The sequence below is a fragment of the Protopterus annectens genome, chromosome 8.part0, assembly GCF_019279795.1.
Source record: "Protopterus annectens isolate FY-2018-M chromosome 8.part0, PAN1.0, whole genome shotgun sequence".
Taxonomy (NCBI): domain Eukaryota; kingdom Metazoa; phylum Chordata; order Ceratodontiformes; family Protopteridae; genus Protopterus; species Protopterus annectens.
In genome coordinates, this window is record NC_056741.1 from 341430066 (window position 1) to 341456434 (window position 26369).

Sequence of the window (26369 nt, forward strand, 5' to 3'; positions counted from 1 at the left end):
ATCTGTCTGCACGAGATGACATGACTGACAGACCTTGATGCTTTGCCAGAGATGGCCTGCATCTGTCACCCCTGGATTTCTGGGTACTGGCAAAGGCTCTTGACACCCCTGCAGTGCCTTTTTAGGGGGTGTTCCAAAGACCAAATTACCACCATAGCAGCTATAAATAAATGCAATCTGAGGGTTATGCTGCTCAATGCTAGAAGTCTAAATCTCAAGATGCACTCGCTCGAAGCACTCCACAAAATGGAGAACATTGACATTTGTGCTGTAATGGAGATCTGGTTTAAAGTGGCAGAAAGCACCCCTGCACTACCAGGTTATAACTCACTCCATACCTTTTGGCCCCGAAACATGGACCGAAGCTCCAAAGGTGGTGGTGTCTCCATATTCATAAAGGATATGCACACCTCTAGACTAGTGGCTCAGCATAACACATCTGAGATACTTCAGGTACAACTAACATTGGGTAAGACTGCGATCCAGATCATAGTCTGCTATAGGTCCCCAACCATGTCCCTAGAGTCTCACTCCACATTCCTAAGCACCCTGGAATCTATCAAGGTCCAATCCAACACTCTCTTAGTAGGAGACTTCAACTACCCCTCCCTCAAATGGGAAAACTACTCAAGCACCAATACATTGGCCCAACGCTTCCTGGAATTCATCAATTCCAATGCCCTGGACCAGCTCATTCTGACTCTCACTAGAGGAAGCAACATCCTTGACCTGGTTATTACTAACATGGGCGACCTTTGCTTTACACCAATAGTCAGTCTCTCCCTGGTCAGATCTGACCATAAACTAATCACCATGGAAATCCCCCCCCACAAAGGTAACCACCTTGAAAAACTTCTCCAAAGCTGACTTTGGATTCCTAATAACAGAGGTGGCTAACTTCACGGCACCCATGTCAATGGAAAATAGCTGCATGACTGCCAAATCATACACCAATGCACTGTATAAACATGTACACAAATGCATGGAACTAGCCATACCCAACATAACCAAGATGCTCTCCTCCAAAAAAAGGAAGCCAATCTGGTGGTCCCCTGCCATTAATAAACTCTACAACAGAAGGAAGAAACTGGTGCAGAAAAAGGTGAAGTCCCAAGACTGGAAAAACTCTCTTATTAGCCTCAACAAAAAGATGAGATCCCTCATCAAATCCTCTAAAACCAGCTATGAAGGCAGAATTGTGGCAGACACTAAAAACAATCACAAAGCCTTCTATAACTATGTCATGAACTTCCATAGCAATACCCAAATTTGCTCTGAGATACTGCACAATGGTACCTCCTATACTCAGCCAACAGATATTGCCAACAGACTGGCCAACAGATTCAGTGCCAACTTTACCATTCCCTCTCCCAAAGGACCCATCACAATACCAGAAAAATGCCAGGCACCCAGCATTACTGCAGCACAGGTTAAAGCTGTATTGTCCAAGGCCAAGTATACAGCTTCCAGGGGACTCAATAATATACCAGGCTGTGTTCTATGTGAACTACAAAGCGAACTGGCACCACATCTGTGTGCCCTGTTCAGTCACAGCCTCACCTCAGGCTTTGTCTCTACCGAATGGCACACTGCTGCAGTCATCCCTTGCTATAAAGGGGGAGTGAGTATCACCCCATTAGCCTGATGAGTCTGATATTTAAAGCTATGGAGCTCATCATCATAGACCTGATTAACAAAGATATAGAAAATATCCAACTCTAGACCCCATGCAATTTGGCTTTGTGAAAGGGAGATCGTGCCTGATCAATCTGGTTGACTTCTTTGAGTCAGTCACCAGGGCTGTGGATGAAGGTAAAGCAGTGCATACAGCCTACCTTTATCTGGCTAAGGTCTTTGATACCATTCCTCACTCTGGAATTATTGATAAACTCACTAAACTAGGCATCAACCCCTATATATCCCTAGGTGAGTTGCAAATTGGTTCACAGATAGAACACACAGTGTGAAAGTAGCGGACTCCAAGTCAGACTGCCAACCAGTCACAAGTGGAGTCCCACAGGGATCGGTCCTAGGTCATCTCCTGTTCAGCATCTACTTCTCAGAAGTCCAGGCCAACACAAAGGGACTCTGGCTGACCAAGTTCGCAGATGACTTCAATCTGGGAAACATTATTAACTCCCTGAGTGATGCAGACATCCTACAGAAAGGCCTCACTCAGACCAATGACTGGTGTCTAAACCATGGCCTTAAGCTTAACGCCAAAAAATGTGTCGTCATCCCCTTTGGTAAAAACTCAGTTCCCACTAATTATCACATCAATGGGAGCCCACTGAACACTGAAGGCATTATAAGACATCTGGGGACACAGGTTGACAGCAACCTCTCCTTCGACCACCACATTGCCACTGTGGTCAGAAAGTCCTTCTATGTGGCACATCTCATTACCAAGGGTTTTACATCTAGGAAGAAAGAGGTCATTGTCTCTCTCTACTCTTCCCTCATTAGACCAATCTTCGAGCATATTGCCAAATTTGGCATGTACCTCACTAGACACCTGCAACAGTTGGAGAGGCCACAAAAGTACCTCACAAAGAGGATCATAGGCATTAAACACAGGTCCTACATGGACAGACTCAAAAGACTCCAGCTATTCTCTGTCTAATATCGCCTACTTAGAGGTGATCTCTGCTTGACTTACAAAGCCATGTCTGACCCAGCTCTGTTAGAAATGCTACATCTAAAGAAATCCCAATTCCTCCACACCACATGCCCCAGAGACCTCAACCTCATTAACACAATCAACAGAACATGCTGGAGGGACAGGATCCTCACCCAGAGACTGCCTATGCTCTAGAATAGACTTCCCATACATGACAAGCAAAGCACCTCACTGACCCTCTTCAAAAGAAATCTTGATGAGTGGATGAGTAATAGAAAGTTCACCCTGGGGATCACTCCAGTGGCTTTACTTGATACAGGCACTGGGAACTAACTTTGGGCGGCATGATGTCAGGGCACTTCTATGGGCTAGGCTTGTAAAGGCTCCAGGGCCATTAAACTAGTACACACCTATGAACCTATGAATCTATACACCTAGCAACATTTTTTTAGTGAGGGGAAGAAAACATAAAAAACAGAAAATGAACAAGACAACCATGCACTGTGATGCAGCAATGCTAATTTTTACTCAAGTATGCAAGAAACAACACAAGTATTTAATTATTTTAAGCAGATCAGCAGTATCATATATATTTAACCTGCAGTTATATCTTAAATTTGTTACACCGTGATATAAATATAAATGCAGGAAAAAACTGAACCATTGAATATTTATCACCTCCAGGATGTAGCATTTTGAACTAGCTACAGTAGTCACATAAACTTTTAGATAACCTCAGAAGTTATGTACATGTATGTTATATATTATTCTGCAAATATGAACACATTAAAAAGTATCAGAAGATGCACTATTCCTTCAAATTTCTTATATGCTTGTGTAAAATTTTTACTGGAAAAACAAAGAATGGATGTAAAATACATGAAGGTGTCTAAATAAAACAATTTAACTTTCAACATATGTAAGACAACAGCATATAACAGTGTTAATCCAGTAAGTCTGACATGTACTGCCCTGCATGGTAATTTAGAGCAGAACAAGTTATGCAGTTCTCTTATGCCTTTGATTTCTTTGTGTAAGAATGGGTTGGTTGGTACTGTACAATGTTTAGTTTTTAAAACATGGATTTGCACTTCTGCAAAAGGGATGCAATTAAACTAATTTGTTGTTATGATGATGATGATATTTTAATTATTATCTGATGATGAAAATGTACAGAACTCCTTACATATTTCTTGTATCCTTTCAGATGCACTGACATAGGCACAAACAAAAAGAAATATTGTTATGATTCTCATCAGATACTAATTAGCACTGCGTTATACAACCATAAACAATCATTATAATAGCACCTTCCCATAGATATGGTGTTTTTCCATGCAAAGCAGAATGTGCCCACCTTATAATGAGCATGGCAGCATAATTCTTAATCCATTAATGACTTTTTGTAGTAGTGCATGAATGCACATTTACATTTTTCCTTGTTTACCAAAGCCCACCAGAAAAAAATAACACTCTGAACAAGTTGAATCATCAGACCAGTGGCCATCATTACAGCAAACTATCAATTATGTGAGAATAGTGATTTATATCTTGCAGAGGTGACTAAAGTTTGGGAGGCGATTACCACTGCTTCATACAGAAATTAATGTTTCCTCCTTATCTTGAAAGCTTCCTTTAATTATTTACAGCCTGCATTATAAATATGGGCTCCATATGAAAGCATTTATGAGTTCTTTGCATAAAGAACATTATGTAGAACAACAGGACAGAGCTACCAATGACTGATTTATGTGATAACTTTAACAATTTCATAATAATATGCACTTTGCTGGTTAGGCATGTGTTTTTTAATGTTATGCTGTAAATCAATTTACTTAATCTTAGAAGTGTTGTACAAATCAGTTCAATAAAATCTCTCCTACAGGCTTTAAATTTATTCTTTAGCAAAATTTTAGATGTGAGCTACAGAGTTAATAATGGTTGCAGATATGACGAGACATTGTTGTGCCCAGCTTGCTACTCAAATGAGCCAAACTGGAAGACGAATTAATCTGCATTGTCTAATTTTATCAATAACCTTCTTTGTATTTGGATGTTCTGTTTCATTTCCAGGCTGCAGACTGCAGGGGCAGAGACTCAGTGCATACTCCAACAAAGGAGATGCCATAATTGGTGGGATATTTCCTGTTCATTACAAGTATATATTTTTGGAAGCAACATTTACTGAGCCTCCGAAACCCATCCAGTGTGAAATGTAAGAATTATATATTTCTTTGACATTAGTTGCAGTGCATGATTTTCATTCAGAGTAATAAGCCAATATATTACATGCAATGAGGTACTAGATGAACTAGTTGGCAATGTCTGATGAATGTCAGTGCAGTATTGTCCTATAGGTGCCAAACTGAAAAAGTAAATATTTTTTATTTTCCCTGCTGTCAGTTGGTTATATATGAATCTGTAAGCATGGAGTAAGTATTTTGAAAACCATACACCTGTACTATTAACTGCCTAATATTCTAGGTTGCAGTTAAAACAAACAACACAGAGAAACAAATCAAGTACAGCATGCTGGTAGCATTTACACATGTACCTCCATCATTAATTTTAGATTAACGTAATTCTAAAATATTATGAAAATTAAAATGTTTATAGTGTGGAAAACAATACCATCTTATTAAATACTCTTCATAATACATTATTTTCATGAAAAGAATAGTCAGTGGTCTGTGTCTTTTGCCAAAACTCAAGTATTTGAACAAAACAAATTCAAGTCATGTGCTTCAAAAGTGGAGTTTGTGTCTGAATTTGCCATGGGCAAAGTGACAAATCCATGACTTTTATTTCTGGAGGATAAGTATTTACTTTAAACTGGGTAGTGGTCTCAGAGACAATCATTCTAAACAGCAGGCAGCCTTAGGAATCAGCCCCACATAAATCACAAATCTAAAGTAAATCATAATCATGGCTGAATTAAACTTAACATTCTCATGCATTTCTTAAAAAAACAAAGTTCATTAGATGGTCAGAATTAGATAAATGCATTTCCTTTTCATCCACACTGTTAAATGGTATTAAATGTGGAAGCTTATTTCACGTGTATATAAAATGTTCTGTTGTTGAATCAGTCAAACTGATTTGTAGATTGCATGCCAGATTTGTCAAGTACACTTTTAAAAATATTAAGAAAAGTTCATTGATAAAAATTCTGCCTTAAAGTTTTTACCTGCTGAATAACAACACATATGTAATAAATCAGAGACCGCATTTCTCTAAAACAAAGATAAGAAGTAACTATAGCAAGCAGCAACAGCAGTGTATTCTATGACAGTCTATGATTAGAAAACTAAAAATAAGAAACTGTAATAGTATATAAATAAAACATATATAAATAAACAAAGAAGGCATAGATTATGCAGAACAGCTGTTATGATATTAGATGTTACACTCACAGTCACATGTTTTACTGAAATCAAAAACTTCAATTTAGTTTAACAAAACAGTTTACATTTAAGCTTAAGGTTATTCAGACAGAAAAAAATCTAGTGTTTTTTAAAGACCTAATAATTTGGTTATTTTTTATTTTTGAAGAAAGGAAGAATAAAAACAAAACGAGTATTGCCTACACTATATTGTCTGATGTATTAACAAATAAATAAACAAATAAATAACATAAAATAGCAAAGATATGCACTGTATCAATTAGTGATTGTGGTAATCTGGCAGACTTTATTGTAATGGGGTAATGACTTCTGCATAGTTCATTTATTTGCAGTGTACTTTTTATAAAAAAAATACTAAAAGTTAAAATTTTCAATGTGTATTGCATGTATCATTTACTATTTTAACACACAGAAATTAGGCAGCAATAAATATTAATCATTAATGTCATCTGCTTTGATTGACTGGGAAAGTGTATGTCAGGAAATACTGATATAGTTGTAAAGGCTTTCCTATTATTAATCTTCTTAACTGTGTCTATATGTAATATTTAAAAAAAATGACTAGGAAAACTAAAAGATCAATTATTTATCAGGAAGATCAATAAAAATGTAAAGATATTTAGATGTATATTTTGGTTAAACCAATGTTTTACTAAAATCCTAGCCAGGTTTTAGGGGATTTGTTTTCACTAATTACGGTATTTCTTTAAATACAATGTTTGTTTAAACTTGTTTTAAGATAACACCATTTTCATATGTGCGTTATATTTTCATTTCAAACATATATTTTTGTTTTAATTGAGACAAAGTATTTTCTCGTAATTCCCAACTTATTACATTTAATGCCACAGTGTAGTGCACACTGAATACTAAACATGTACTGTACAATTAAGAAAGGGAACACCTGTTATCGACTTCAACAACTAGTAAATCTTAGTTTGTAAACCATATGATTAAATACTGAGTCACCACCAATTTTTAAAAGTACACGTTAAATAAATGAACCAGGATTTTATCTATGGGGACCAATGCTTATATAGAAAGCTTTACTTGCAAAATTATCTTTCAGAAAAAATGTGAAACAAAATTATTTAAATTCACTTAATAATTGTAATATTGTCTACAATATTCAACTAATTGTTTCATGTTGTTTGCAGTGAAAAGCTTATACTACTTTATGCAGTTTATTTGTATATTTCTACCACTGCTTCACTGTCCTTTTTGTTGTGTTCTTCCCTGTGGTCTAGATAGAAGAATGTACGATGTGTGCACTAAGTATATTTGAGTTCCAGAATTTATACATAATATAAGAAATAGTATTGTCATTTAAACTTACATTGAATAGGGAACAATACTACTATCTATTTAAAATTTTGAAAAGGAAGAAAGAAAATAAACCTAAAAAAATGAAAATGTAAAAAAAAAAACTTCCAAAGATCTGCAATGTCATTGAAGTATAAAATATGACTAAAGGAGTACAGCTTACAAATAGTGTGTGTGTGTGTGTGTGTGTGTGTGTGTGTGTGTGTGTGTGTGTGTGTGTGTGTGTGTGTGTGTGTGTGTGTGTGTGTGTGTGTGTGTGTGTGTGTGTGTGTGTGTGTGTGTGTGTGTGTGTGTGTGTGTGTGTGTGTGTGTGTGTGTGTTTGGTGATTAAAGATGGGGCAGAACTAGAAGAAATTACTAGGGGAGGCAGTAGTACTAGATAATATCGGCTATAATTCATAATAGTCTAATATTCCATATAAATTAAGTTTGCATGGAGTTGAAAGACTTGAGGTTTTATACTTTTTTTAAAGGGTGTGGTGGGGTGGATTTTTCTATTTCCAGATATATGAATTTACCAGACGTTGCCAGGAGCACAAATTATTATGACCACAGATGCATGCAAAAACATTCAGATTTTATTCCAGTCACATAAACCATTATGAATACTATAGGAAGGAAGCATTAATATGACTTAACTGTTTTATATAACAGTTTCCATTGTCTTTTTAAGTAATATTAGGCACTGAAGTTTTTTTTCCAAATTACAACGGTACTGAGATAAAAGCTGATGATGTGGTACACAGCATATCTACAGCTGGCTAAGGAGAAATTCTCTGCACATCAATTGCCTGAAGTATAAGACTCGGAGTCACAATGATGCGTGCTATTTTCCATAAGAAATCACTGTGGCTGTGATTTCTAAGTGAGTGCCAGGAGTGATGCTATTGTCTTGGTAGAGTTCTTCCTTCTTTGAGTTGGTACAACCATGGAGTTGGCAGATTTACTATTGAGGGGTGTGCAGTTTTAATTTTCACCCTTTTCAGTTTCCAACATTATATTTTTGGATACTGGTTCCTCACCATTTAAACACTGGATGTTTCTTAATAGAACCAGGTCACACAAAGATAGTTTTGTAACTAGAATAATCATGTCATGAACAGGAGTATGGCTGACCTCTAAAAATTCAGTGCCTCACAAAATATTTTTTTTTTCTTAATAAAGCCACTGAAGGAAATACAGTAGAAGAATGCCACTGGCGCAAATATTTTTCAGTTTACTTTTTGCTGACTGCGTTAATCTCACTAGGCCAATGACATCTTTTCAGGAGAGACTTGAAGTGGTATTCAAACTGACTAGAGGAATTTTTTTCCGACCAGGAACCTGGGGAAGTTCTCCTTCTCTTTTTGATAAGTGCTGTGGGGTCTTTTATATGCACCTAAGCTACCACCAAATCTGGCAAACAAGGCCTTGGTTTAACTTTCCATCTGAAGAATGGCACACTTAAGAGTGTAGTACCTGTTTATGCTGCACTGCAGTGTCAGTATTGGAAAATTAATCCAACTACCCTGTATGGGAAAAGGACCTACAACCTTCTAATCTTTCAAGACCAAAGGTAAGTATCTTCCTGTTGAGCTATTAAGATGGCTAGCTCTGTAATAGTTAAGTCTCTCCACCAGGAAATATTTTTTAGCTCATGGATTTTCATAGATATGTGATCCTTATATCCATAAAATATCTATTTAGGAGAATACACAGAAATTTAAAGTATTTCAAAAATTACCATACATGACTTCAAATAAAGGTACATTTCCATTATCGGGACAACAGTTCTAACATGCTAGCAAAAGTGCACGCAATGATCAGCTGTTAGCCCTGAACCGGTTTAGACAGATCTAAATCTTGCCATCTATAAACGGTAAAACAGTACAGGTGTTGCCTTTCCAGGGCCAAAATCATAACAGTGATGAAACTTGTATGAAGTATTCTCTAGCAACGTCACTGCATGCTCACTGTCTGAACATGAAAACAAGCAGTACTGTCATACTTTTATGGGATGTAAGCACTCCACATTACCCAGTATACCGTTTTAGTTGCTATCACAACAGACCTTTTATTCCTGGTTCACTCTTGTATTTGCAAATGCATTTTAAGGCAGTTCATATTTACACCTCACAAAAACTGATGTAATTAAAATGGCTATCGTACAAGTGCCAGGAAATATCTTAAAAGGTTTTCTGCTGAAGTCTTCCGATGTATTAACAAAAGAACAGTGCTCAGCATTTTCTCCATTAAAATTTACATTTAACAATGCAACCGTGTAGTAACTTAATAAAAAACAACAATACATGAACTTAGTCTTGCACACAACCAAAAATTAATTTTAAGAAACTCCATATTATTTTACAGATTAATTCTGTTAATGATAACAACAGATAGGGAACTCGCAGTTTAACTACTTCAAGACATGACAAAAGTGTCTAAAAGAGGGACGTAGACAAAAAAACCCCAAAAAACTATACATTCTTTGGGAAGAGCTAAGATCAGTAAGTGTGTGGAAACTTAAAAAATGCGAAGTTCTACTATTTCCCCACCTCTTCTCTTCCCCGTCCTACCTATCCTACTTACAGCTGATTACGGCGTGCGCTTTTGCTAGCGCGTTAGAACTGTTGCCCCGATAACGGAAAAGTACCCAAATAAAAATATGTGGTTGCTTAAATAAATAAAAAATAAAAATAAATGGATAAATTAAACAAACAGACAAACAAATAAATATATAAATACAGATGGATTTGCAGGAGGTCAGTTTGAAATGTGACATATTGTTTATTTTATTTTATTTTATTTAACTTTTGCAGCCAGGGCTCATTGAAAGATCTGTCAGAAAAGACTGCTATGTCAGCAGTTATGATATTTAAGTTTGTAGTTTGAATACTTATATAAATTTCTTCTTTGTTACTCTTGTTTTACTACAGTGGTATCTGATTTATTTTTTCTTTGAGTTTTAACTTGTAGAGTAAGGCAGAAAATAAACTGTCCTTGCTTTTTTATGTGAGGTCAAAAAGATTAATTGCTTTGGAAGGCTGGAATCTTGCCATTTTATTTAAGGTAAGGAAATAGTTCAACATTTTCTTCAGATAGATTCCATAAAAGAACTCTGTTATTCCTGAGATTCAGGATTGTAGTTTACATAATTATACTTTTCTTCTTCTTCTTTGACTTGTTGCTGTGATATTGTAGTTTAAATATTTTTCTGAAGATCTAAATATCTCCTGTGAGACTAATGAGCTTCTGAACTCTAGAAAGACATAGAATATGACCGAGACCATATGTTCGACTTCTGAAATTTCAAACATGTAAAAAAAAAATACACAACAGTAACTCACTTTCTAAGTGTATGCAGGGGGCTATGTCACCCTGAACCACTCATGGGGGCTATGCCCCCCACCCCCCGTAACTTTAATATACCAACTCCGAGATCGCACTACAGTGTGGAAATGGAAATATTTCCATTCCGCACTGCACGGAGATGTCTGTTACACATGGTCGGGATTCCAAAAGTTGAACATATGGTCTCGGCCATATGGGTTTCGACTTTGTGGCATTTCGACCATGTGTAGGGGACCTATATATATATATATATATATAGATATATATATATATATATATATATATATATATATATATATATATATATATATATATATATATATATATATATATATATATATATATATATATATGGGTCTACTTCCATTTTGTTGAAAGCTCATTATTCTGACAAACAAAAGTCTGACCCCATTTATACAAAAGTGCACTTAAATGAATGTGCACTTTCGCAAATACTGGTTCACTGAACCAGTAATATAAAAACAAATGAAGCAGTGAAGCATGCTACAGTGGGGTAATGGAATATACCTCTTTCCACACTGTAGTGCAATCTTGGAGTTATTATATATAAAGTAAAAGTAGTGTGGGGTGCAGCCCCCTGCATGCAGGGTGCAGGATAGATTGCTCCCCCTGCAAAACTGCCTTTGCAGTGTATTTTTTTTTTTTTATAATACCAGTTCAGTGAACCAGTATTCATGAAAGGGCACTTTTGTTTAAGTGCACTTTTGCATAAATAGGGTCAGACTTTTGTTTGTCGAAATAATGAGCTTTCGACAAATGAAAGTAGACCCGTGATCAAGAAGAGGAGGAGGAGTGTGAGGGCAGCACCAATGATCAAATGGTGAAAATTGAAAAAGGGTAATTGTAAGGTGGAGATCAGGGATGAGTTAAGACAGGCACTGGGCGGCAGTGAAGAGTTGCCAAATAGCTGGGTAACTAAAGCAGAGCTAGTAAGGGAGACAGCTAGAAAGGTGCTTGATATGACATCTGGACAGAGGAAGGATGACAAGGAGACATGGTGGTGGAATGAGGAAGTATAGGAGAGTATACAGAGAAAGAGGTTGGCAAAGAAGAAGTGGGATTGTCAGAGAGATGAAGAAAGTAGACAGGAGTATATGGAGATGAGGTGCATGGCAAAGAGAGAGAGGTGGGGAAGGCTAAGGATACGGCATATGAAGAGTTGTATGAAAGGTTGGACACTAAGGAGGGAGAAAAGGACCTGTACCAATTGGCTAGACAGAGGGACCAAGCTAGGAAAGATGTGCAGCAGGTAAAGGTGACAAAGGATAATGAGGGAAACATACTCAAAAGTGAGGAGAGTGTGTTGAGCAGATGGAAAGAGTACTTTGAGGGGTTGATGAATGAAGAGAATGAGAGGTAGAGAAGGTTGGATGATGTGGGGATAGTGAATCATGAAGTGCAATGGATTAGCAAGGAGGAAGTAAGGTTAGCTATGAAGAGGATGAAGAATGGAAAGGCTGTTGGCCCAGATGACATACCTGTGGAAGCATGGAGGTGTTTAGGTGAAAGGCAGTGGAGTTTTTAACCAGATTGTTTAATGAAATCTTGGAAAGTGAGAAGATGCCTGAGGAACGGAGAAAAGTGTTTTGTTACTGATTTTTAAGAATAAGGGTGATGTGCAGAGCTGTAGTAACTACAGAGGGATTAAACTGATCAGTCACAGCATGACATTATGAGAAAGAGTAGTGGAAGCTAGGTTAAGAAGGGATGTGATGATTAGTGATCAGCAGTATGGTTTCATGCTGGGAAAGAGCAGTACAGATGCAATGTTTGCTCTGAGAGTGTTGATGGAGAAGTACAGAGAAGGTCAGAAGGAGTTGCATTGTGTTTTTGTAGACTTAGAGAAAGCATATGACAGGGTGCCTAGAGAGGAGTTGTGGTATTGTATGAGGAAGTCGGGAGTGTCAGAGAAGTATGTAAGAGTGGTACAGGATATGTATGAGGGTAGTGTGACAGCGGTGGGGTCTGCTATGGGAGTGAAGGATGTGTTTAAGGTGGAGGTGGTATTACATCAAGTATCAGCTCTGAGCCCTTTCTTATTTACAATGGCGATGGACAGATTGACAGATGACATCAGACAGGAGTCCCCGTGGACTATGATGCTTGCAGATGACATTGTGATCTGTAGTGAGAGTAGGGAACAGGTGGAGGAGACCCTGGAGAGATGGAGATATGCTTTACTGAGAAGATGAATGAAGGTCAGCAGGACTAAGACAGAATATATGTGTGTGAATGAGAGGGAGGATAGAGGAATGGTGAGGATGCAGGGAGTAGAGGTGGCGAAGGTGGATGAGTATAAGTACTTGGGATCAACAGTTCAGAGTAATGGCGAGTGAAATGCATTTTTGCTGAAGTGAACTGCCTGAAATCATTTTCAACTATACATATATATATATATATATATATATATATATATATATATATATATATATATATATACACACCTAAAATTAACCGCACTCAAAGAAATTGAACGAAGAGAAGAAATTTTAACTAAGAACTGAACTTCATAACAATAAAAGCATTCAAAAAAATAGTAAATCACACCAACAACTCTTGTAGAACTTTAGCGCTTTTGTCTTATTTATTATCAAGACTTCTTCACAAAGACATGTTTCATAAGTATGAGCAACCATTTTCACTTCCTTTATATACATTAGTTCTAGCAGGCCATTTAAATTAACAACAGTTCCTTTCCAATAGTAAAGTGTGAACAAGCAGGGTGCTGTGTGCATTTTCATTAACATTACAATCGCAGTTACATAAGGTAAATTAGACAGACAGTAATAGCCTTGTGGTGCCGTGTGCATACTAAAAGGGATTGTGTGCAACAAGGGATCGTGTGCAAAAAAGGGGATTGTGTGCAAAAAGGGACTGTGCAAAAAGGGATTGTGTGCAAAAAAAAAAATGTTTGTGGGAACCGGGAAGGATGACAGTCATGCTGTGATGATTCTAATATAAACACATTACTTATGAGTCTTTGCCTCCAAAGGTAAGTAAAGAAGGGAATGGAGGAAGATGGAGGAATCAGGTAGAGAGTCCTACTATGCTTTGGTATCGGTGTGTGTGTAGAGTAATGTGTGGGTATGCCACCTGATGGGGGAGTGGGAGGAATGCGGTGTGGACTTGAGGGGGGGCTGGTAGTGAGCCGCCCATGACAAGGAGCATATGAATGACAGTGTGTCCCAGAAGACTGTCAGTGCGGATGGTACCAGCTGTGGGCTGGTTTGGATGGTATCACCCCTTGAATGGCTGCGTGAAATAGTGAGACTGGGGGGTATAGTTGGTGCGGTCAGTGGGGGCTAGCCTGGTGATTGGGAGCATGTGTGTAGGGGGTATGGGGAAGTCAAAAGTCAGAGAGAGAGGAAACAAATTATATTCACTTGCACAGTTGTAAATCCATAAACACATTAAATCTACTTGCACAATTCTTCAAACCCTCTTGCACAGTTCTTCAAACCCTATCACATTTCAATCTCTATACCATTTAAGTGCACATTTAATGTTCAGTGTCTCGTTGAGACCTGGATAGACATCAGCTCTCAGTTCTATCTGCCATTTTAATTCCCAGACTTGCAGGAATGTGTCCATGTCCCCTACAAATTCTGTTATTTTGAGAATTTGAATCCTGTGAAGTTTGGGCAAATAGCACTGTGTTTAGCCAAGGCATTCAAACTGTCCTGTTTGTGTATTGCTGCAGTGTGTTCTTTAATATGGCTACTCAGCTTCCTGTTCATTTTGCCGATATAGAAATTCCCACAGTGTTCGCAGAAAGCACAGTAGACTACATTTTTTGTGTTGCAGTCATAGTGGTCATGTAGACTGACAGTTCTGTTGCAGTGCGGGAAGGTGACGTTGTTTTTTTGTATGTGTACACAGGCAACACACTTGCTGCAGTCAGACATTCCAGGTTCTGTCGATACTTCACTTTGTGGGGATGGGCTTTATTCCTCTCGAACGCACCACCAAAAGAAGAGGTTCGTTTGAAACAGAAGTTTGGGGATGTCCCAAGTAACTTTGTCAGACCTTTTTCTCCTCCCAAGATGTCCCAATTGTTGGTGAGGACCCCTCTGATTCCAAACATATCGGTGGAAATTGGAAGGGGGAAACTTGACACCCAGTCCTTTTTGTTCGGTCCATTCTGTGCCCTTGCTGTGAATCCCTTTTCCAGGATTGGTGGGTACCTGGAGTGTCTGTGCTGTATGATCTCTTGGAACAGGTTGTCCACTAGATACTCTGGGTATTTTCTTTCTAGGAACAAGTTTCTGAGGTAAAAACCTTCCTTGATGAAAACCTCGTCCTTAAAAATGAGTCTGGATAATCGGATGAATTGTCCTTTTACAATATTCTTTTTCATGAAATGGGGATGCTGGCTGCTGAACTCTAGATAGTTATTCCGGAAAGTGGGCTTGCGGTAGATGTTGGAGTCAAACTGTCCACTTTCCGGGTCTATAGTGAGGTGGATATCCAGGAATTGAGTGGTGGTTCCGATATGTCCTACTGTGAGGGTCAGGAAGTCCAGACTCTGGAAAAGGGTTTCCAGAAAATTGCTCAGAGAAAGTCTGTCCCCCTTCCAGACAAAAGACGTCATCAATATAACGCCTGTACATTATGGTGTTGTTGAACCCGGGCAGTGATTCAACCCTATCCATTTCCCAGGCACTGAGGACTAAGTTTGCATATGCTGGGGCCATTTTGGACCCCATGGCTACCCCTTTCTGTTGGTGGTAAATCTTCCCGTTGAATTGAAAGAAGTTATTTCTTAATACTGCTTCTGTTAACCTGCATACAGTATTAATCTTAGTCCCACTTAGGTTGGAGTGCCTGTTCAGGTACTGTCTGGTGAGGGTCAGTCCTTTGGCGTGGGGATGTTTGTGTAGAGTGCTTCTACATCTAGGGTGACCAGTAAATATTCCCCTCCATCCAGCCTTAGTTTAAAGATGTCATTTAGAAAAGCCCAGGAGTCCTTGGTGTAGTATTTGCTGTTCTGTACAATGGGGTTAAGGATGTGGTCCACGTATTGTGAAATCTTTTCTGTTTTTGTCCTTCGGTTCGATACCACATGGCGGAAAGGTGAATTTTCAGGGTTTTTGTGAACCTTGGGGATTCCAAAAAATTTTCAAAGGCTGGGTGTCATGACCTGCATGAAGTCCTTTTTGTCTTGAGAGATCTCATCCCTGAGGTACAGTTCCAACAGTAGGCTGTCAATTTGTTTAAAGTTTTGTTGTACCTGGTTGATGCTGACCTTTTTGTAGAACTGGTTATTCATGAGGGATGCTTCAAGTGTTTGGATATAGCTCTCCTGCTCCATCACTACTATCCCGGATCCCTTGTCAGCCTTCATGATCTGTAGGGATTTGTCCTGACTCAGTTCCTTCCAAGCCTGTCTTTCTTCCCTGTTCAGGTTGTGCCACTTTGCCGAGGGCTTATCAGAAAGGAGTTTCCTGATATCCCTTTCGCAGGTACTTGGAAAGAGGCTCAGTGTGTTGGAGAGTGCAGGAGTGTACAGGCTCTTCATGGTAAGGGGTCTGTTGTTATCTTCTGAGCTTTCCTCATCTTCTTCCTATTCATATTGTTGTATATCTAATTTTAGTTGTAACTTTCTCAGGTAGCACTTGAGGTCCAGGATAACATCCGCCGTGTTGGCTCTCTGCGCCGGGATGAAAGAAAAGCCTTTCTTCAGTACCTTATGATGGCTTTCCGAGAAAACTCGTGTGGTGAGGTTAAAGATGTCACCTACCCCTGCTGGAGACCTGAAGTCAGTGCTATCAGGTGCTGGTATCAGTGAATGGGGAGGGTGATCAGGGTGGTCCATCCCAGTAATACTAGTACTGTATCCCGTTCCCGCTCCTTCTTCCCCTGTGATTGTTGTTCCCTCTCCTTCCCTCAATATTGTTGGTGTTGTGGTTTCAGTTTCATTCATTACCACCAGGTCTGAACCTGGTATAAGTCCTGGTTCTGGTTGTGAGTCCTGCTGAAGATAAAAAAACATTGTTGTTGCCACTTGTGTTGTTGTTGGAAGACTGCTCATTCATTGGTGGGGACTGATAAACCCTTCCTTGATTGATCGCACTGTCCGGTGTCCTGCGGTTTGTATTGTTGCTGTCCTCGTTGTTGTCGTAGTGGTCACATTCACTGGTGTCTGGATCTCTCTGTGTTGGCTGATTCTGGAGAGGCATTTCTGGTCTTGGCTGTCCCCTAGGAGGAGTATGTACCATCATCTAGGAACTACTCCCTGCTAGTGGGCTGGATGTGATGAGGAGTCTATCCACCTCTGGTGTGTTGGGTCCATTTGTGGGTTCTTGTAATTCTGTCGTAGGCCTTAGTTCGGTTGTGGACAATGGATTGGTTGTGGGATATCTGTCTGGCCTTCTCCGTGTGTGTAAGGAGCATGTGGGCCTGATCGGGTATGCTTTTCCTTCCTCATATTGTTTAATGTCCCTAAGCAATTTGCCTTTCTTGCATTCAATCAGTGTCGCCACATGCCTAGTAATTTTGTGCGGTACATTGTCCCACATTTCTGCAAAGTCAATAAATGTGGGATCCTGCAGGATGCATGTTTGCAGATAATCTATTTGAGACTTGTAGGTGGCCATACTCTCAGCATTACTTTGGATGACTGCTTTGATAGCTGCTAGCCCAGAGTCATTATATATTTTGACCAGTTCTTTGTGAAGCTGAGAGTTTGGAGTAGTCCTTTTAGGAAATTTGTTACACCTGAGACCTTGTGGGACTATATCCAGCTCTAAACACCTTTCCAGATAGAAGTTGTCATGCTCCAAGTTTTTGTAGGTTTTAATCAGTCTCTCGAATCTGGTAATCAGAGAAATGGTGCTCTGTGAGTATTACATCAAGTATCAGCTCTGAGCCCTTTCTTATTTACAATGGTGATGGACAGGTTGACAGATGAGATCAGACAGGAGTCCCCATGGACTATGATGCTTGCAGATGACATTGTGATCTGTAGTGAGAGTAGGGAACAGGTGGAGGAGACCCTGGAGAGATGGAGATATGCTTTAGAGAAAAGATGAATGAAGGTCAGCAGGACTAAGACAGAATATATCTGTGTGAATGAGAGTGAGGATAGAGGAATGGTAAGGATGCAAGGAGTAGAGGTGGCGAAGGTGGATGAGTTCAAATACTTGGGATCAATTGTTCAAAGTAATGGTGAGTGTGGAAGAGAGGTGAAGAAGAGAGTACAGGCAGGATGGAATAGATGGAGAAGAGTGTCAGGAGTGATTTGTGACAGACAAGTACCAGTAAGAGTGAAAGGGAAGGTCTACAAGAGGGTAGTGAGACCAGCTATGTTATATGGGTTGGAGACAGTGGCACTGACAAAAAGGCAGGAGTTAGAGCTGGATGTGGTAGAGTTAAAGATATTAAGATTTGCACTGGGTGTGACGAAGGTGGACAGGATCAGGAATAAGTATATTAGAGGGTCAGCCCAGGTTGGAAGGTTTGGAGACAAAGCCAGAGAGGCAAGATTACGTTGGTTTGGACATGTGCTGAGGAGGGATGCTGAGTATATTGGGAAAAAGATGCTAAGGATGAAGCTGCCAGGTAACAGGAAAAGAGGAAGGTCTAAGATAAGGTTTATGGATGTGATGAGTGAGGACATGCAGATGGTTGGTGTGACAGAGCAAGATGCATAGGACAGGAAGAAATGGAAACAGATGATCCGCTGTAGCAACCTCTAACAGGAAAAGCCGAAAGAAGATGATGATATATATATTTATATCAAAGAAAAATTCCACGTCCAACCTGGAAAACGAACTTTAATTGAAGCGCTTTTCGGCACACAATAGATAGCCTTCTTCAGAATACAAAAAGGAAGTAACTTCAACATATTTTTATATACAAAAAGGCGCCATAATTAATCAATAATGCTTAATTAAGCAATTAAAACATTAAACTTTTTAAAAACACAAGTTTTTGTCACTAGAGAATGATGCACTGTGAGAGTTGGTTAAAATAAATACAAGTACTACAGGTAAACTCTGAAGCTATTACAAAATCAACTTTATAATTGACTAAACAGATCAATTGTAAACTCTAATCTGTTGTTATAAATAATGATATATAACTAGAAATAAATTACAAATAATGAAAAATAATAAAAAAGAGAGAAAAAAATTACAAATATATAAAAAATATATATATTGAAAAATAATAATAATAAAATGCTTATATAATAAAGTTGTCTCATACAAAAAGTTGAGGCAGCTTATATCAATTTTGAAAAGCACATTAAACATTAAATGACTTCTTATTTATAAAGTTCTATTTATTATATTACCATTGTTGTTATTTGTATAAAAAAACAAATTTACTATTTTCAATTTGTTATTTATCTCGCCAAGCTTCTCAATTTTAACAGGACTCCTATTGATAATGCTTCATTCAGGCCTGGGAAATTACTGGCATTTAATTTTATTTGCCACTTCAATTCTAGTTCCAAGAGTTTCAGGGAATAGGGACCACCTCTAGGGTTGTTATCTAATCTATCAATAATCAGGAATTTAAACATGTGGTCAGGGAAACATGTTACATGCTTGGCCGGTGCATTGTCTGCTTTCCTGTGGGTAATGGCATAAGTGTGTATATATATATATATATATATATATATATATATATATATATATATATATATAGGTCTACTGCTTTTAGTCAAATTGCATTTGGTCGAAAATGATTTCAGGCAGCCCACTTCACTGAAAGCTCATTTGATTGAAAGCTCATTTTGTCGAATTCTATTTGGTTGAAATGGAATATAGCTCCTGCCCCACTGCAGTGCAACCCTGAACTGAAAATATAAAGTTAGGGGGAGTGTGGGGGGCACAGCCCCCCACATATTGCAACTAGTTTTTACTGATGTTATATATTTCAATGTATTTTTAATGGATACACGTTTATAATAGTACATACACTGCAATTATGTGGGTGCTACACCCCCCACATCCCCCAATGTGAGGAGCTGTGCCCCCCACACACCCCCTTACTTTATATTCTCACTCCAGGGTCACACTGCAGTGGGGCAGGGGCTATATTCCATTTTTGATCAAATGGGTTTTCAGTGAAATGCATTTTCGGTGAAGTGAGCTGCCTGAAATCATTTTTGACTATATATATATATATATATATATATATATATATATATATATATATATATATATATATATATATATATATATATATATGTATGGATTCACTTCATAACACTGAAATATCAAAACACTGAAAATGAGGAAACTTCATAATATGAAAGCCCAAAATACTGAAAACCAAAATCCTGAAAACTCAAAATACTGAATGTCAAAATACTGAAAACAGATAAGATACTTATAGTGACTGTAAACAACAAAAAACTAATTACATTCCTTCAAATATAAGCAGGGGGGGCAAGCCCCCCTGCACCCCCACTTAGTGTAGTGAAGTGCAATCTTGAAGTTGATATATTTCAGTAGCATGGGGTGTGGGGGGTGCAGGGGGGCTTGCCCCCCTGCTTATACTTGGTGGAAAGTAATATGATTTATCTTGTTTAAACTCAGTATATATATATGCTGTGTGTTTTCAGTATTTTGAGTTTCAGTATTGTGAGTTTTCAGGATTTTGGTTTCAGTGTTCTGAGTTTCAGTATTGTGATATTTCAGTGTTATGAAGTGAAGCCATATATATATATATATATATATATATATATATATATATATATATAGATACACACACACACACACACACACACACACACACACACACACACACACACACACACACACACACACACACACACACATGGTTTACTATTAAAATCTTGTACTGACATTGGGTGAGTTGTCAGATTTCCAAACTGGAATATCAGAAATCAAACCATTGAATAAAAAAAAAGAATGAAGGAGGTATTTTGGAAAAGTCAACATCTCAGAAATGTTGACTTTGTTGAAAATACCACACTTCCGTTCAACAGCAAGGAATGTTTTTACAAGTTTCAAGCCCCTCTGCACCCCCCCACTGCTACTTATATATACAAACTCCAAGATCGGACTATAGTGAGGGAAAGGGTACATTTCCCGATCCCCAGTATTGTACGATCTGCATTCAGAATGTTGAAATTCACAACAGCGAATGCACACTAGCATTTGCTGTTGTGAATTTCAACATTTTTTTTTCATTGTTTACAAATGTCGAATTGGGCATTAGGACTTAACAAAACTTGAATGAAGTCTGATCACCCTTTTCATAGTAGACCTATACATATATATATAAATACCGACACACACACACACACACACACACACACACACACACACACACACACACACACACACACACACACACACACACACACATAGATATAGATATATAGATATAGATATAGATATATGGATATAGCTTTAGATGCATTCTTTGAGGTAGATATACGACTGTTGCATGAGTATTACTAATTCTGTCATAATTTGTATGCTTCCATTAAAAGCTGTGATTAGCTGCTTCTGAAACCTGGAAGGAGCTACAGACTAGTGTTTTTATTTATGTTAAAGTAAATAGGCCAACATTTTCTTGACAGAACTTCCAGGAAAGACCTGTATGGGTATTTTTGATATCTTGGCATATAGCCTGTATACTTAAACTGTCATCTTCATTGTTATGTTTTATTACAGGTATATTTTAATTTAAATATCTTTCTTGGACTTATGTAAAATGGAAGCAAGTACAGTGGATTAAGGCTATTACTGAGCTACCTTCTGCAGTCCAGTGTTTGACTCCCTTAATGTTTATTCATTTATCATGTGACTTCTGAGCAAGGCACTGCTCTGGGTCAATTGGAAATTCGGACTGGTCTGCTGGATAACATGTCCACTTGCTTCCTATGAACCTAGGTTAGAGCAGAACTGTGTGAAGACCTTGGAACAAACCTTTTTATTTAATTTAAGGAAAACAGATAAAGGTTTTCTTAAGAAAGATGCTGGAAGAAAACGAGAGTGCGTGATATTTTGATTTATTACACACATAATTACATTATTTTCTTCCTTTTACTTTTAGCACAGTGTATTTAAACATTATTTTCTTGTAGGTTTAAATATTTTGTCACCTGTGTGGCAATCCAGAGCCACCTCCCACCGACCAGGATGAGTAAACTGCCAGTGGAATCTGTCTCACTCTCTCTCTGTTTCTGTCAGCTACACCTCTCACTCTTTCTCTCACATCTACCCTAGTCAGTTTCACCTAGCAGTCAAGCTGCAAATTGAACTGGGGTTATATGTGGAGTAATTTGTCTTTTATACCACAGAGCTGGCTTCAATGGTCAAGGTTTTCTTGAGAGAACAGCCAGAAACAATGGCTGGATGATGATTTGTACCGCCCTGTCCTTGTCATAATCTGAAGTCTAGTGACTCTTGAGATATCCATCCATTATGTAAATGCAATTTTTAAAAGTCCTGCTCACTCTTATCCCAGTAGTTGCTATTAGGAACTACTACATGATTATATTGTGAAAACTTCTTTCTTAACCTGGACCAACTACCCTCCCATTCACATCTTTCCTGCCATTAATTTTACGTTCCAATACCGAGAGCCTTAACATAGTACTGCTGTACAAAGTAGTTACAATCAAGTAAACCAAACACACTATTTAAAAAGAGCCCTTATGAAGAAGGTACAATTTTATTAGTTTTTTTTTGACAATTGCCATCAGTCTATAATTTTGTACTGAAAATTGATAATGTTTAGGTGTGGATAGCAATATTACTTTGGTTAAATTATTCTTCTATATACTATCATCAGATACTTAAAATGTTGCACTGATTAGGATAGAAATCTTTACAAAACATGTTGGTTAAATTACCTTGTTGGTGGGATTTATTACATGAGAATTTGTTGATTATTTAATACTTCTCTTAAAAAGGCATATGAAAATGTTGTATTTGTTGGGGAAAATGCATATTAATTAACCTTTTTTCTATTAGGAAAAAAAGTATTATGTTATGTGTAAAACAGAGCATAGAACTGTAAAATATGATTGTCAGTTTGCTAAAGATTCCTAATGATTTTATTGACAATGTTCAGTGCTTCCATGAAACTTTAATATACAGCTTTTCTGGTAAAATATTCATGAAAAATAAGATGCTTCTGTCAGCATGAAAATATATATTTTGTCTATATAGCAAACTAATGTTTTTGATAGTCATCCACTTAATATGTGGCAAAATATTTGTGTACTTGCAATTTACTGCTTATGTTCAAGTCCAGAAATATATGCCTACTGCTTGTAAATTACATAGTTTATTTGTATTTTATTTCTGAAATGTAATGGCATGTTTTTCTTGATTAGTTTTCTAAATTCTTAAAATATTTATTTATTACTTTTAGCAGGTATATTGATCATAATTTGTGAGGAAAATGGAACAAACTAAACAGAATATTCTGACGATATTGTTAGGAGCAGGGTCATTTCTGTATACATAAACAAAAACTAGTGGAAATAAAGAAACAACTCTCAAAAGTCTCTTGGTTTTCGAAAGAGTATATATCCTACTAATTGTGGATATTAATTGTTTCATAAATCATACAGGTAGAAAGGAATGATAACATATATTTAAGCATTGAGATATAACCAAACTGTCTCTACTTCAGTAGGTTTGTAATGAATGAAGATATTCAGAGTTACACTCCTGGGATAATAACATTGCTTGAATAAATTCTGTTGAAAGCCAATATGAATATCTAATAAATATAATTGTAGAACAGGGTGCATACTGATTCTATCATGCATGTAGTGCTATGTAATAGAATCTTTTCTTGTATTATTCTATCAATCTGATATTGCAGTGGATGTATTTTATTTCTTTTATTTAACATTTGTTAACTGGGAAAGTCCGACTTGGAACAAAGCAAATTTTCAGCAGAGGCCCGGGGAGAAACACTCCAGATTTAGATGTGCTCCAGATCAGGTTTAGTGATATGACTATCTCCACTGACTTATTATTAGAGTAACATGCCCCTTCCTTAGCATTTTTATCTTTTAAAATGTGTGAGTTTTGTGATATCTCTTGTAAATAAGTAGTTTCAGGAGAAATAAGTTAAGGTTGTCTAGGAGACTTTTCTTCTTAATGGATAAATAGTTCTGTCCAAATATGTTAAGTGAGTATATTTAAAACATTACTTAGTACACAGCATGCAATAACTAACTAACTAACTAACTAACTAACTAACTAACTAACTAACTACCTAAATAAATAAACAATTTCAGAAGACACAAACCCAGTTTTATTTTAATCCATAACTAGAAAATATTGATACCATTACAGAAAAATTCTACAACCCCCAAAACCAAATCTAAATATAATTATTTTCTAAAGAAACTATCTCACTATACAGATGAAGTCCAAGGTTTATATATATATGTGTGTGTGTGTGTGTGTGTGTGTGTGTGTGTGTGTGTGTGTGTGTGTGTGTGTGTGTGTGTGTGTGTGTGTGTGTGTGTGTGTGTGTGTGTGTGTGTGTGTGTGTGTGTGTGTGTGTGTGTGTGTGTGTGTGTGTGTGTGTGTGTGTGTGTGTGTGTATGTGTGTGTGTTTAGATAATAAAAAAGAAAGAATGTTTATTTGTTAAAGAAGATGTGGACATAGTATTCTCAGCTCTGTTTTGCTTCAATCACTGAATCAAATATTAAAGTAACATCTTTATATTTTATCTTAAAGCTAAGGTGGAAAAAGGAATTGTGAGAACATGTTTTTACCAGAGACGTTTGAAGATATTGGCCAAAGAGCATCTGTTCTAAAACATGTTCAGCTGGGAAGTCACAATAGATTTTGATGGTTGCTACATGGATGGGTCTAATATCTGTTCTTGTTGGACAATGCTACTTTAAAATAACAACTTTATATACTGACATTGGAGTATGGTCCACCCTTCTGGACAATATCAAGTTTGTACTGAGCTGTAAAAGGATTTAATATCAAGCTGCAATAGATGAGATAAAATCATGTAGATTAACAATTCAGAGTTTTGGGATGTACCATATTATTTTGGCACATCCACATTATGTAAATTATATCTATGGGATCTGGCCTCTGGATCAGATCTTTCTGAGATAAGATTTTAATTTATTATTCAATTGTTAGAGTGAGAAGTTCAAAGTCCCTTTGCAACATATCAGTTTTACTAACAGTTCCCTCCAAGTGGTCCAACTTTTATTTTTATTTATTTAGTTTTGAAGGCATGAGACAGACTTTGGATGGATTATTATATGGGTCTGAAATCTACAATAAGTAATTTGTATCCTGTTATGTGTGAGATAATTTTCTCTAATTTCTGAGTGATGGAAGTTACCCTAGGAGGTATGTTTTCTGGGGCACTACTAGCTTCAGTTTCAGCAATGAAAAGAAGGCATTGTGCCTGTTGGAAAAGAATACAGAGCAGTGTTTCTTTTTACATCAATCCTAAATATAACTTGTGGCTTTTTTGAGACACTGATCATTTGAAGAACCCCACTTCAGTATAAGCTTGCTGCAAGTTTTTGAATACAGTAGCCATTTATGAATCTGAACAGGAAAGACATGATCCATTATTCATCCAGCACAATCACATGTGAAATACAGCTGAGTCAGGATTAACTCACCTGTCTGCTTTAGCAGGAAATGGGTGAATAGTGACATTCCCCCATTGTTTGGAAAGGAATTCTTCCAATGCAGAGATTAGAAAAATCAGAATAACAGTTACAATCAATAGCTGTATTTTGAGAGCTCCTCACATCAATAAGTGGTCCAGGATGACTAGGACATCCTGTTTGTAGTTTACTACTTGCTATTTGTGTATTTATCTCAGGGATGCTATGGTTCTTGTTCCAGCCTAATGCTGTAATAGTGCTGGTTGAACAGAAGTCTGTTTCTGATGTATTTATTTTATTGAACCTTCAAATATGGTGGAGTATTTATTAGAATTCTTTATCAATGTTTGGAACATTTTTCAGTAACAGACCATAATAACATGTCTTTAGTTGATGTCAGACTTAACCATGCTTATACATTTTAGTATAATATAGCTGGCAACAGTAAACTGGGTTCCACTGCATCACTGCATCAACGCAACACTGAAGAGCTGGAGACTAAAGTTCTTGGTTCAGTTGCATGAACTTGAATAACCTAGGTATTAAAAAATGTACCTGCACTCCAAACTCTGCCATTCTGTGCAAACAAAATGCAAAAAAGTTTTTTTTTGGTTGATTTTTTTTAATGGGAAAGTCACATCCCCTTTTGTTCGATGATGTAGGTTTTTGCCTCCTCCCCTTCACGTTATTATTCTCCCTCTGAGATCTGGCAGAACACAGGATTAATGCAATGCGTTGCTGCTTGTAATGCAGTGTTTGATTCCCTCAGCCTTCATTTGCCTGTTGTGGGATCCTGAGCAAGTCACTTTTCCAGACAGTGCATTTTGAAGCTATTGGAGAACTGGGCAAGGCTCCTCAATTGTCTCCTGGGCCACATGCCCTGTGGCAACCTAAGAACCTAAGGTTGTTGCCTCTCATAGGAAGAGCAAGATTAACTAAAGCTGTCTTGTTGTTCCTCCTTGATGCTGTGATTTTGGGCAACAAAAGTGCCCAACATCATGAGGAAACAGACAATGCTCCTATAGGGAGCAAGTAGCAGGAATAAACATTAACAACCTTAAGCCATGAAAC

General features: G+C 37.5%; 1 protein-coding gene across 1 annotated transcript in view; it reads left to right on the plus strand.

Annotated features, from left to right (window-relative positions):
• Window positions 1–26369, plus strand: part of LOC122808231 (extracellular calcium-sensing receptor-like) — a 237590-nt gene that overhangs the window by 22403 nt on the left and 188818 nt on the right. Inside the window, exon 2 of the mRNA XM_044079194.1 lies at window positions 4694–4835. Within this exon, the coding sequence (XP_043935129.1) occupies window positions 4694–4835 (142 nt within the window). The remainder of the gene's footprint in view (window positions 1–4693; window positions 4836–26369) is intronic.